This window comes from Tursiops truncatus, chromosome 6 (genome assembly GCF_011762595.2).
Source record: "Tursiops truncatus isolate mTurTru1 chromosome 6, mTurTru1.mat.Y, whole genome shotgun sequence".
NCBI classification, from domain to species: Eukaryota; Metazoa; Chordata; class Mammalia; order Artiodactyla; family Delphinidae; genus Tursiops; species Tursiops truncatus.
In genome coordinates, this window is record NC_047039.1 from 9,053,686 (window position 1) to 9,066,275 (window position 12,590).

At 46.9% G+C, this 12,590-nt stretch overlaps 1 protein-coding gene across 2 annotated transcripts in view; it reads left to right on the top strand.

Moving 5' to 3' along the window:
* Positions 1-12,590, top strand: part of SOX7 (SRY-box transcription factor 7) — a 118,830-nt gene that overhangs the window by 73,959 nt on the left and 32,281 nt on the right. Inside the window, exon 7 of one of the 2 annotated variants that reach the window (XM_033857571.2) lies at positions 10,556-10,641. In XM_033857571.2, the coding sequence (XP_033713462.1) occupies positions 10,556-10,641 (86 nt within the window). Of the gene's footprint in view, positions 1-6,812; positions 7,509-10,555; positions 10,642-12,590 lie in introns of those variants that run through there. The other variant, XM_004310577.4, reaches the window with a different exon arrangement.

Genomic DNA, 12,590 nt, shown 5'->3' on the forward strand with positions numbered 1-12,590 from the left:
GTGGAATAATAGACCAGAAGAGACATGTATGGATCGTTTGACTGAGCTGTTCATCGCTCAGGGCCACAGGGAGTGATGGGCTGATCACACTAAAAGGCACTGGGATGCACCTGCAGAAGTTAGCGGAGCGATTTGCACTGGGAGGCAAGGTGGCATCTGATTAGAAGGGTGTGGTTTCATCTGGGTGGGAAGACTGTCCACTGCAAAATGCTGGTTCTCTCTTTGCTTGCCACCCTTCCAAGCCCCTTCTAGTCATGAGCCCCGCCTGGCACGCAGAGGAACCTGTGCTGACAAATACAAAGCTTCTGGTTCAGTGGGGGGGTGGGAGTGCTTCCCAGCCTGGATCTGCCTGGGGCTGGTGTCTTTTGTGCTTTCCTGGAGCGCTCACCATGTGTTTGTTCTTCCTTAGAGGCTGTGCTGAACCCAAATGAAATAGGCATGATTTCTGCCCTCAAGGAACTTAAAAATTCCTTGGGAAGATGCTTAGAAAGCAAATTATACAAAACCAGAAAGTACAAGTAACCAATTGCTAGTCACAGTAGTAACCAAGGGAGGTTGTTCACAGGGGACCAGCTTCTTGAAGGAGGCAGCTTTGCACTTGACCTTTAAGGGAGTGACGCACACAACTGTGTATGAAGAATCTGGAAGAGCGTCGCGGGGAGCATCACAGGCGACCGCGGCAGTGCCTTCGGCTCCCTCTGTCGGCGAAGGGTTTTGTGCTCACATGTCCTGGCACCCCCTCACCTCAGCACTGCCCCCATCTTGACGGGCTTCATACCTGAAATGGCTTCATACCTGAATTCATCGCTGTCCTAAGTGGATGGGCGCAATTTCTGCCTCCCAGGAGACATCAAGACATAACTTGTGTTTGTCAGAGCTGTCCTGCCGGAAAGTTTAGAGAAGATGCAAGTGTTCTTTCAAACTACTCACTTGCCAAGCTTTCTTAACTCTTCACAGACTAATGCAGCACAAGCTGATGACACAGGCTGGGCTGGAAGTGTGCATTTGTTCATCACAGGCAGTAGTTCTCAGAGCTAATGACCCTGTTGCTAAGTCCATTACCCTTGAGCTCTGGCTGTCTGCTTTTTCTTTCAATGAGAAAGTTCATTGAAGGGTTACTGTTGCAGCCTGTGTCGCAACGTGGAAATCAAAAGGCTTCAATCATCTTGTCACTTAAGATCGGCAGTGACATATGAGAAAGGCTGGTGAGCTAAAGCGTTGTGCCTTTGAAAGCTCATCCTGGACTGTATGCTTATCATAACTGATAAGATTTTATGCTTGTGGTGCATCTGCCCCAAACACCTCCCTGAATTCTCTATCCAAACTGCGGTGATCCCTGCCCCAAAAGTTACTAACAACATTCTTCCGAGAATAATAAAGAGAATCCTCTATATTTGGGCAATTCACTGTTAATCCATCTCAGTAGACATGGTTGAATGACACCGAGGACTGGGAACCCAGAAGAGCTTGAGCAGACAGCTCACTGAGCTGCAAAGCCTCTAGGCAGAGCACCTAAAAGAAGCGAAGAACAGGCCCATGACATTCTGTAGCCATTTGAGAAAAGGCGACATGCATCTTTCAGGCACCTGAGATGATTATGGTATATGATAGCTAATTTCTTAAGTGTTTCTCTCTGCAAGGTCTTGTGTCCTTTGCATCCAACTCTTCCCGCCCCCCGCCCCTACCCCATTTGTAATTCAGAATGGCCAGAGATAGGTTGAGGCCTTAAGATTCTCCAGCTCTAATTATAAAACTCTTGGGCTTCCCTGGTGGCGCAGTGGTTGAGAGTCCGCCTGCCAATGCAGGGGACACGGGTTTGTGCCCCGGTCCGGGAGGATCCCACATGCCGCGGAGCGGCTGGGCCCGTGAGCCATGGCCGCTGAGCCTGCGCGTCCGGAGCCTGTGCTCCGCAACGGGAGAGGCCACAGCGGTGAGAGGCCCGCGTACCGCAAACAAACAAACAAAAAAACAACAACTCTTAAGCCTGGTTTCAGGCTATTTTTTTATTTATATGAATTGCAAACTAGATAATAGAGTTTTTTTCTATTTAGAAAGTAGTATCTATTTCTTGTGGCCTTTTTTTCGACCTGAAGTTTTAGCATCAGTTAACTTCTGCCTCATAAAGTTGAGCATGGACCAATTGATATATACTTAAGTGTTGGGATGATTTCTGAAGAGAGAAACAGTGACAAGTGGGTCTGTGTGATGCAGGCCGGAAGTTGGGATGCTGGCGTGGAGGGAGGACGGGCTCTGCGCCTGGCAGCCTTGGGCCAAATCCTACTTCTGCCAGTTCCCACCGTCAGGCCTTCTGAATATTAAGTGCTTTGAGGTTCGGTTTCTACCCCTGTCAAGGTGAGGTGACACACGATAATAAGTGATTGCCACACTGAAGGCATTCAAGAAATGATAGCCGCTTTCTTCAGTGCACCGGGCTGCGGGCACTCTGGGTCAAGTCTCCACACATGATGGAGGGAGTAGTCCCGCCGGGCTCTTCTGGCTTTAAGCCACTGAGGCTCTGTGAGCTGGGGAGCAGTCCTCCTGGGTTCTGACCCTCAGAGTGTTTATTGGTTGGGGTAGAAATTAAGGCCCTTGCTGTCACTTGGGAAAATCCATCGTCAAATGTTTTTTTAAACACAGGCTGTACACTCACAGGTTCTGAAAGAAATGAGAACACTGCGGGGTTTTCTGAGGCAGACAAGATTGACCCATGAAACAGTGTTTTAGAACAACACAGACTATTTCATTTTATATTTTTAAAATGGTAGCTTTTAAAATATATGGAAAATAATTCAAGATTCTCAATGTAGCTTTGGATCTTTCTTTTTAATTAACAAAAAGGGAGGTAGAGTAGTGGATATATTACAAATTTAGGGAGAGATCTTTTAAACTGTTTTGTTGTTTCCCTTACCGTTTCCCCTCATTGACCGAACTGTGTGTTTGGAAAGCTTCTTCGTCTTAGGTGCACTGCATGGCCTCGGATATGCACAGCTGCAGGCGACATGTCCCTTCCCCAGCTGAGTGAGGAGACCAGTGAACTGACGGGACATCAAGGCCAACAGAAAGGCTGGAGGTTCTACAGAGAGACCCCTACCTAGCTCCTACTATAGAGACTCTATCCCTCACTGTCCCCAGGGGAAAGCCTGACTGTCCTTGCGTATGCTGTGACTGGACAGCTATTTTATCTCTTGGCATTCAAGCAGGACTTAAGGAATCTTAGACTGTAGAGGCATGAAGCTGAGGGAGAGCTTGCCAGGTCATTCGTTCCAGAAACCCATCACATTTCCGCTTCCATCCGGATATTGGTATTTTCCATTGGTATTTTCCCGACTCTCTGCCTCTTGAGAACACAAATTTTTAGGGTATGTAAAGGATCAGTGGAGACTTTCAAGCCAAGGTATCTAAAAAGAGAACCTTCAAAACCTTAAGTACAAAATGGGAATTTATTATCATTTTAAAAGTTCCAGCTTCTTACTACCTTTCTTAGAAATATTAGGATGATTTCCAGGACTTAGGTTTAAAATAGATTCATATTCCAGTTAGTAGTCACCCCAGTTTGTTGCTTTTATTGATTTTAGCTTCTAATATATAGTGTCAGTTCTTTTAAATGAATGCTTACAAATTATTCATTGCAAAATAGTATTTGGCCCTTTCTGTTCTCCTAAGTAGTATTACTAGATGTGCTCTCCCGCTGTATGCTCTCTTACAGGTGGTGTAAAATATTCTCTGTGGATGGACTTGTAGGTGCATTGCTGTCACTCCTGCATCTTGGCCTGACAGTTGGGGTGACAGTGGTCTATGAGCTGAGCTCACCTGCTACCTGCTTATAGAGCCTCACTATCCCTCCTCTGCTGTCTGGTGTCACAGAGGAATGGCCAGCCCAAATGTCATTTCATAGTTCAGTAAATTTTAGACTTTCAGGTCCAATTTAACCTACTTATTTGACTTGATTAGTAACTGAGACCCAGAGAGGTTATGGGATTTATCTAAGGCTCTCCATTAGTTAATAGCAGGAATTGGAATTTTAAAAGAAAAGGTTTCCTAAATCCCTAAGCTTAAATCAAATGTTCGGTAAGATCATTAGTTAACCATACCTCCCTTGCTAGTATTTTGTATGGAACAGGAAGTTTTCAAGTTATTTGTAAATTTATTTTACTAGATTTTAGAACACTGTTAGCAAATTGGGATCCTCAAAGTTTATGAAGCAGTGAAAGTCACATTTGGTATTACAGATTTTTTATTTTTTGGTGGGGGGGTTGCATTATGCGTTTAGTGGAAATGTGGGAAGAAGCGAGTTTGTTGCTATTTCAGAGTACTAAAAAGTTGCCGGTGCTTTTCTCAGTACTTGTTTACTTTGAAGAAGAGACCAGATATGAAAAGTATTCATTTTCTTAAAAAGGTGTACATTGTTCACATTCATGCATTCATGGCTGAGAATATAGAAACAGGGATTGTAATCACTGTAGTAAAACTGGGTTTATGATTTATAAAGTCATGAAATATGAGACCTGGGCTTTGCTTCTACAGCAGTCAGGTCTGCAACCTATTCCTCCTTTGTTGCCATGGTTTTCAAAACAGGTACATTCCTGGAGTGTGGGAGGCTGCCCACCACTCTCCCCTGCAAGTCATTGTTTCGCCTCCACTTCCCTTGGGTGCTGGCATCTCTCTGGCTTGTCTCCACGCCCCGCTGAGCTTGGTGTGCAGTGGCCCATGATTATTAAAATCCTTATCACCAGAGGACTTGATTACGAGCAGAGTTATTTTCTAGGATTAGAAAGACCCGCAGAGTTCAACAAGTGACTCAAAAATGATCTTGTATTTTCTAGTAATTAAAAGTGTGATTAATACCAGTACTTAGTTCCTGTGATTTAACTGTTAAAAGCAGGAATTCAGAAGGTAATAAACAGGTGAACAAGGTAAGGAGCCATGGGATATGACTCGAATTTGAGTCCTAGGACACAGATACACTCCAGAGGAGGTGGCCCACGTAAGACAAACTCCTGTCATACTGTGAAGCTAAGTGAGACCTATTTTATGTAAACAGGCCTGCTTCGTGGAGACTTGCCGTGTGTGGCTGTGTGCCGTTACTAAACGGAAGGCAAGACCTTTCTCGTCCATCAGGCGGGGATTGGCTGGGATCAGGAGAGCCTTGAGAAGATTTTTCATCCTGCTGTGCAAAATTTCAGCTCTTTTTCAACATTTGAGGAACAAAAAGACAAAGTGACCTTGTGTTTTTGGCTCCTGTGGCAGCTATTTTTAAATTTTTCTCAAAATTACCTCGTGGGATTCCAGCCCAAACTGAATATTGATAGATAACATTTAAAAAGCTTATTTGGTTTATTCCACATGTTCTGCATTTTACCTTTTGAAATTTAAGAAACTGACTACGTGATTTTGTGGTTTTAGCCCTGAGTAAAATAAGGTTTGTGCTGATTAGATAAGCTGTGATGTTGTTGGTAAGGTACCCTTTGGGGAGAGCTTGCTGGGTCAGCGGCCATTCAGAGCCCAATTGCCCACTGATATAATACTGATTCAGCCGAAATTTCAGACGGGACGCAACTTTGATCCCACTGAGCCGGGTTTTGAGTGCTGCTGTAACAAGAAAATACCTTGTCCAGTTATATGTGTGGTTGTAATAAAGTTAGCTGCACAAGCAGAGCTTTGCCCGCCCAGTTCAGAATAATTTGCAGACTCCTAATTTGGAAACTGATTTATTCAGAAAACTGTTTTCCCACCTCATGAAAGGGTCGGACCACCCATCTCGTCCTGTGTGAATAAGTGAATGTGAAGGGAGAAGCCAGGTAATTATGAAAACCTAAGTTTAGTGTATTTGTTTAAGGGCTTGATTATTTTAAAAGACTGTGGGCAGAATTATTCCAGACACTGACCTTACCTAAAGCACAGTCCTTATATGCTTCCATTTGAAGGTGCTTCCTTTTTCACACACACCTTTTCATCTCCCTACTGCCAGCCAGCCACAACCTATATGGTGTGATAGCAGCATTTGATTTTTTATCCCAGCCTATTAAGTTAGCATTTTTGTTTTCCTCTTCTCAAGCCTTCTCGAGCCTTACAACTGAGTGTATTCATGTAAAATTAAAATGTAAACCACACTTAATCCCGGCGGTTATGAGTGAGTAATTCCTCCATTTAGAAGCAGACGGACACAGCCATGGGTGTCTAGTTCACGGCAGTGTGAGGGGGGGGGCGTCTCATGTCTCCCACCCCCAGCTGAGGGCAGAGGGCACCCCAGCTCTCCTGTTCCTTCCAGGAGGAAGGGGGCACACGGGCCCTTCCAGCCCCGGTGCCTCCTCTCTTGAGCGGCCAGAGGGCCACGCTCTGGACACACCAGGGTCGAGGCTGGCACGTGGCTCCTGGTTTAGCAGGGGCTCCCATATACGCGTGGCGTCTGAGCTTGTGGGTCAGGGCGCAAAGGCCTGTGTATCCACAGCGAGACCAAGTAGGTGTCTGACGACACCCCAGAGCTCCGGGCTTTTAGGGTCCTTGTTTCTGATGGAGACTCTGGGAACTTCGTTGCCATTTATAAGCTTGTTGCCAAGGGGCCATTCTGTCAGAATGGCGTCCAGGTGACTCACCATCTACCTTGTGAAGTTAGCCTCCGACTCCCCGGCCTCCCACCCCGTACGGCCCTCAGCTGGTGCGCGTGGCCACTGCATTCCGCACCGTGCGGCTCAGCTCTACCCGACGGCCGGCAAGGGGTCCAGGGGGAGCCCGGCCCCCCAGCCACACGGGCTCCGGGCGGTGGTGAGTGACTAGCTGATGCGTAACCGGTGTTACTCTTCTCCCCACCTCAGGGCCAGCCCAGTCCCGACGCTGCAGAGGGGACTGACGTCTCCCCCATGACCACCAGTGCCTTCACCATCCGCGAGTACTTTGCCAGGCGCATGGCGGAGCGCAAGAGTAAGGCGCAGGGCACGGCCGTGGGGCCAGAGGCTTCAGAGACCCCAGTGGAAAGGAAAGCAGGGAAGAAAAGAAAGAAAGAGGCGAAAGATAAAAGTGTGGAGAATTGCACCCACCCCAAGGCCAAGAAGAAGAGAGACCAAGTTGAGTGGCAGCTGGGAGACCCACGCTGGGACGAGAATTCTGGTGCTGCTTCTGAGGGTGAAGAAGGTTGCGTGGCGCCACTCGATGACCGGGACCCTCCCTCGAGGCCCAGAAACAGGAAAGAAAAGAAAAGGGGACAGAAGCAAGCTGAGACAGCAGAGGACGGTACGCTGGATGAAACACCAGTGAAAAAGAAGAGGAAAAAGAAGAAAGGTTCCAAATAAATTCTCTGGAGCCAGGGCCTCCCAGCTTCTCAGCTGTCAGGGCGCTGCTGGGGCAAACTCCCTGGCCCGACGGCAGAGCCGGTTCACTCCGCGAGCCGCGCGCAGCCTCGGACACGCCCGGCCCTGCTGCATCTCGCCCTCACGCTTTCCCAAATCGGATTCCCAGAACTTCTTAGTGTCCCAAATCATGGCTCTCAGAAACAAATACATTTCTTTCTTAGACTCTGAGTCCACCGTATTTATTCCCCTTCATGTGAGTACATCGTTATGTGCACGTGCTTGTGTGTGTAGGTCTCTCACAGTCTGTATTTGCTCTTGATTTCTTTCAGTAACAGTGAACTGTGCTTCCTGCTGAAGGACTCGGTCTAATTAAAGGATTAAGAGGCAATAGTTGGCATTCAGATAGCTCTTTTTGTTCTATAGCCAACCGTATGTTTCTGCCAAGTTGCTTTTATATCATTACATTCCCAAATCAGAGAGTTGTTTTGGTCTGGTCTGGTTTGGTTCTGATGGGGAATTTGTTTTAATGCCGTCTTTTCCACTAAGCAGTGGCAGCCGTGTATTTTGAGGAGTTTGAGCTGACGGTGGGGGCAGTTTAACTTCCCAGCGCTCTCACAGGAGCCCTCTTGCGGTTCCTCAGCGAGAGTCGGTGGTCGGATACATTTCCATTAGGTGTCCTCAAGGACAGGTGCCCTAGAGTGGACTCCTCCTTAACGGTGACCGTCAGGGGATCCTCAGGAAGTTGAAAGAAAAACTGAGACTCTAAGCTTATGAAATTACTTTCATCTAGACTGGAACTGCCTTGTGAAAGCTCCTAGAAGTATAAATATCACATAAAGAGTAAAAGACACCTTCAGTCCTGCTCCCACCAGATGGTGTCACCTCCTGGGTTTATACTGCCTCTGCCGTCCCGTGGCGTGTCTCCCCGTGTGCAGCGTAAACCCTCCCCACGCGGTTTCCCCGGAAAACTGCAGACAGCTTTACACCCTCTTTGGGACACAGAATGCAAAAGAAAGCACATGTTTAAGATTTAGAGGTCCAGCACTGTGGTTTCCTCTCTTCTGCTGTCTTTGTTCTCTTGACCTCTCCCTCCTTTTCTTTTTCATCCTTTCGCCCTTTTACTCCATCTTCCTTGCTCCGCCCCCCCACCCCCCAGATTTTCAGTTCCCAGTTTTCTCTTACCCCTTGCTGGCTGCCTGCTCCGGTCCTACAGACCTTTCGGGAACTCTGAGGATGTGGTACAAGGGCGGGTCGTGTGCTGCCTTCCACCTGATTTATAGATGCTCCTGGGTAACAGTAACGAAAACTCACTACCACCTGATGAGCTTTTGCCCTGGATTTTAACCCTCGGGGTCACACATTAGAAATGAAGCATGGCCCCAAGTTTCTTAAAACTGAGAAAATATATGAAGAATGTTTGATTTTAGTCTCCTAAGAATTCCGAATGGTGCTAGTTGTTTAAAAGGATACACACGCACACACCCCACAGAGAAAATTCGTATGAATTCAGAGCCTGAGTTGTAGTGTCTGAGTTTATTGTGGCCCTCAGAGTTTAGAATCCCAGGCAATGTCCAGTCTAATAAAGCACCAAAGATTTTTAAAGTCACTTTTCTTCACAGAGGGCACATGCCAAGTTATCTGTGCTTGTCCTATCTTGTATATGAAACTAGAGTTCCGAAAGAACTAGAGTTCCAGAAGGGAGTTCCAGAAAGAAACTAGAGTTCCAGAAGGGAGTGGGTATGTATGAAACCTAAAGAGAATTATCTTTATTTATATATAGATACAGATATATGGATATATATTAGACTGGGGTAGGGTTTTTTGCCTTTTCATTTACTTTTAACTTCATTTGCCAGTAAAAATGAGAGCCAGGAGGATATGCTGAATTGTATGCAGGGGAAGGAAACAAATGGGCATTTAGGGAGCAGGGAGCTGCATCTCGGCCAGGTGGGGTGAAGTGGGCAGTGGGAAGACCAGAGGAGGGAGGTGCTCAGGGGTGCTCTCAGAGTTGGGAACCCAAGGCAGTCGCATCGCGAGACTGTTGCAGTGCAACTCTCATGGAGAGCACCTGTAGACCGTGGCAATTATTATATTAAAGCATCGCAGAAAGAACTGAATGATTTTAATAATCGAGTGGGTAGCCTGAGAAAAAGGTACACGCTCAGCAAAGAGCAGACATCGTGACCATTTGCTTTGAATAACACAGAATATTTCCTCTAGAAATGCTCAGCTTTCATTTTTCCCAAGTGTCTCCTTTTCAGGCCACTTAGTTTTCTGAATCAAAGTGGAATTTAGAACAATGAAATGTATGCTCTCTGGACACTTGAATTTCATAGGCATGATATTTTAAAAATTGTTAACATATGAGCCCTATTTTTTGCCTTAATTTATTTCACTCGGTGAAAATGTATTAATTCTGTAGTCATCAGTGCTTTTCTTGGCATCCTTCAGTTTTAAGAGGGAAAGTAGGTTCCCAGGAAAAGATTTGTCCCATGAAGAGGTGCTTAAATGTTGTCTTGTAGTGCCCTTCTTTTGTTTTCTGTTAATTGTAATAGAAAATAATTATCACTCTCTGCTGTTTTATGTGCCCGGCCCTGTTCCGAGCACTTTAAATAAATCAACTTGTTTAGTCTTCAGACAACCCAGTAAGATAACCATTATTGTTTATCCCCTTTTACAGATAAACTCTGCTTTATAAAAGGACCTCTTTTGATTTTTATCACTAGGTTTATGCTGCTCCCAGGGAACCAGCAATGCTCTAGTCTCCTCTCTGCCCTGGCCACACGCCCGCACTGCTTTATTTAGTCCTCACCCTTGTGACGTCACCTGTCTTTAGCAAGATTTTCTGTGGCTGTTGCTCTTCACATGCCATTGTTACATTTAAATGAGAATATATTTGAAAGCAGCTGGCAAACTGTGAAGAGTTTTGCAGTTAACTTGAGTTAGTATTGTTGATACGAACTGTTGAAAATGCTTTCTAACACCGCATGTTAGAAATTCTTGATGAGTTTTCCTTTCCAGTGTGGTCAAGAGGTTGGTGGGAAATTGTTTAAGTAACTCAGCTTCATAAGGCCTGTTTGCCAGTCTACGAAACAAAGACAGAATTTCTTCCAATTTGTAGAAAATACTGATCCTTCTGAAAGGTGAAAGCAAAACCAGCATTTGTTCTATACCACAGTGCCTATCCCTGCTTCTCTCCTCACCTGCTGCTGACCCTGGCAGGAGCAAGCCGGGACCTGTTTTTTGTTTTGTTTTGTTTTGTTTTTTAGGAACAGCATCAGAGAAATGTTTCAGCACCATCTCCCCGAGCGATCTCAGCCTCTGGACCAGCAAGCAGCGCCGTACTTAGATTTGAGTAAGAACTTCCCCACTGTCACCCTGTTTGTCTTTCGGGTTCTGCAGCCACTGCAGTTCAGAGCCTGTTGCGCTGGCTTGTGAGGCTGGGGAGGTCAGATCGCTGCTCTGATATCTGACTTTATAGTGCTCAGTTATTAGTGAGCAAATTAGTATGTCCTAATAAAGAGGATGACTAGACTCCTTGTATGAAAGTACGCTCTCCAGTTAGGAGACACTGAATACACTCAAACGACATGCACAAAGCCCATAGGGACAGGGCCGGGGAGGCCGAGAGAGGCGCATGCAGGGCAGGGTAGCTGGGACAGGGGGCGTTCTGGTTGCTGGGGCCCTGAGGCTGCCTGCAGGGCGTGGGCTAAAGCACGCATGCCTACCGTGTGCTTTCCTCCGACCTGTGCTGAGCTTATTTATATAAGCATTAGCAGTCAACTTTTAAGGAAAACTACAGTGAATTATTTGACCAAAGGAAGAATTTGGTAATGAGTTACATCTCAAATTTTCTGTTGGTATTTCCTATATTGCGTTTCCTTAGAGCAAAGTACATGGTTGCCGAAAGACATTTATTTGTTCTAAAAACATTTATTGAGCTGCAACTTCAGGCGGAGCCCAGGCCAATTCAGGACGGGGAAACAAATCCACTATAGGGTCTACCCACCCTCAAGACCTACTAACTCGTGCCATTGAGAATGGGCCGCTGTGCCCTGGGACGCTCTCTGTGGGACATACCTGGGACCTGGCTGCGTCTACAAGGGCTAGACGGTGTTGCATCTCCTTCAGCTTTTGGCGGGTGTTAATCGAGTTGGGTGGTAAGCTGTGAGACATTCTGTGCTCACTCATTTGACTTGAACCTGAGGAATGACTTTCTACTAAAATCTCCCTATTAACAGGATTTCTAAGTCTGTGATACATAAGCAGAGTTAATGTGCACATTCCTCCATGTAGAGTAAACTAAAAATGTGTTTTGTGTAAGTGGGGCGTGTGAGAAAGATAGACCCCAGCTTCTCTCTCTCATCCTCCCCTCCCCCCTCATCCCTCCTGCTACCAGCACATCGGCTGAGGGAACCAGGTGTGGAAGTTCTAGGAGGGGTGGCCTTCAGGTAGCCTCACATCACCTAGCAACCAGGACACCCTTTGAACATAGATGGAACAAACAGCTATTGACACACATTTGTTAAGGAAATGGAAAATGGCTGAAGGCAAACCCCAACTCCAGCCTTCAGAACTTGGGGAAATGAGGGTGTGAGAACTCCAGGGGCGATGTCCAGCACCTTAGCTGGTGGAAGCATCCCCTTCTCCCTCGTCCTCGTGGCTTCCCCCCGGCGAGGGGCTTCATTCCAGGCTGTCTCCGTCTTCCGCCTTCTCCTAGACTCCCTAGAACTCCCTTCCTGAGTGTCCTTTCGTGAATACCCCTGGCCCTTCCTCCTACTACTGTCAGCTAAGCATGAGAAGGAGGCAGGAGGTCTTTGAAGGTTTCGGCCTCACTCTGTTCTCTCTCTCCGTTCCCTGTACATATGTATTCATGGCTGACATTTCTGCTCATTTCTGGACGAGTCTTAGCGCTGTGTCTCTGTCCCTCACCAGTCAGTCTCAAGCCAGGTGATGTTTTCATCCGGCATCTCCAGCCAGCCAGCCCGAGGGCCCCTCAAATTCAGTGGGTCTGGAAGGAATTCTGGTTCACCCTTCCCAGGCCACCTTCCGTACCCTGTTACTGCTGTGTGTACCCCGTGCTCTCAGCCCTCTGACTTTAGCATCTGTGGTTGTTTGTAATAATTCAACCTGATTAAGTGACCATCGTCAGTGTCCTAGGTGAGTCATCGCCCCACGGGGCTCACAGCTTAGCGCGCCCTCCCTCCTGCCCCCTCGGCCTGGCTCGTGGCCTGGCTCTCCCTTCCATTCTTCCAGTTCACTCTGTAATACACCCTCCCGGACCCTTGCACCCACTGCCTCGAG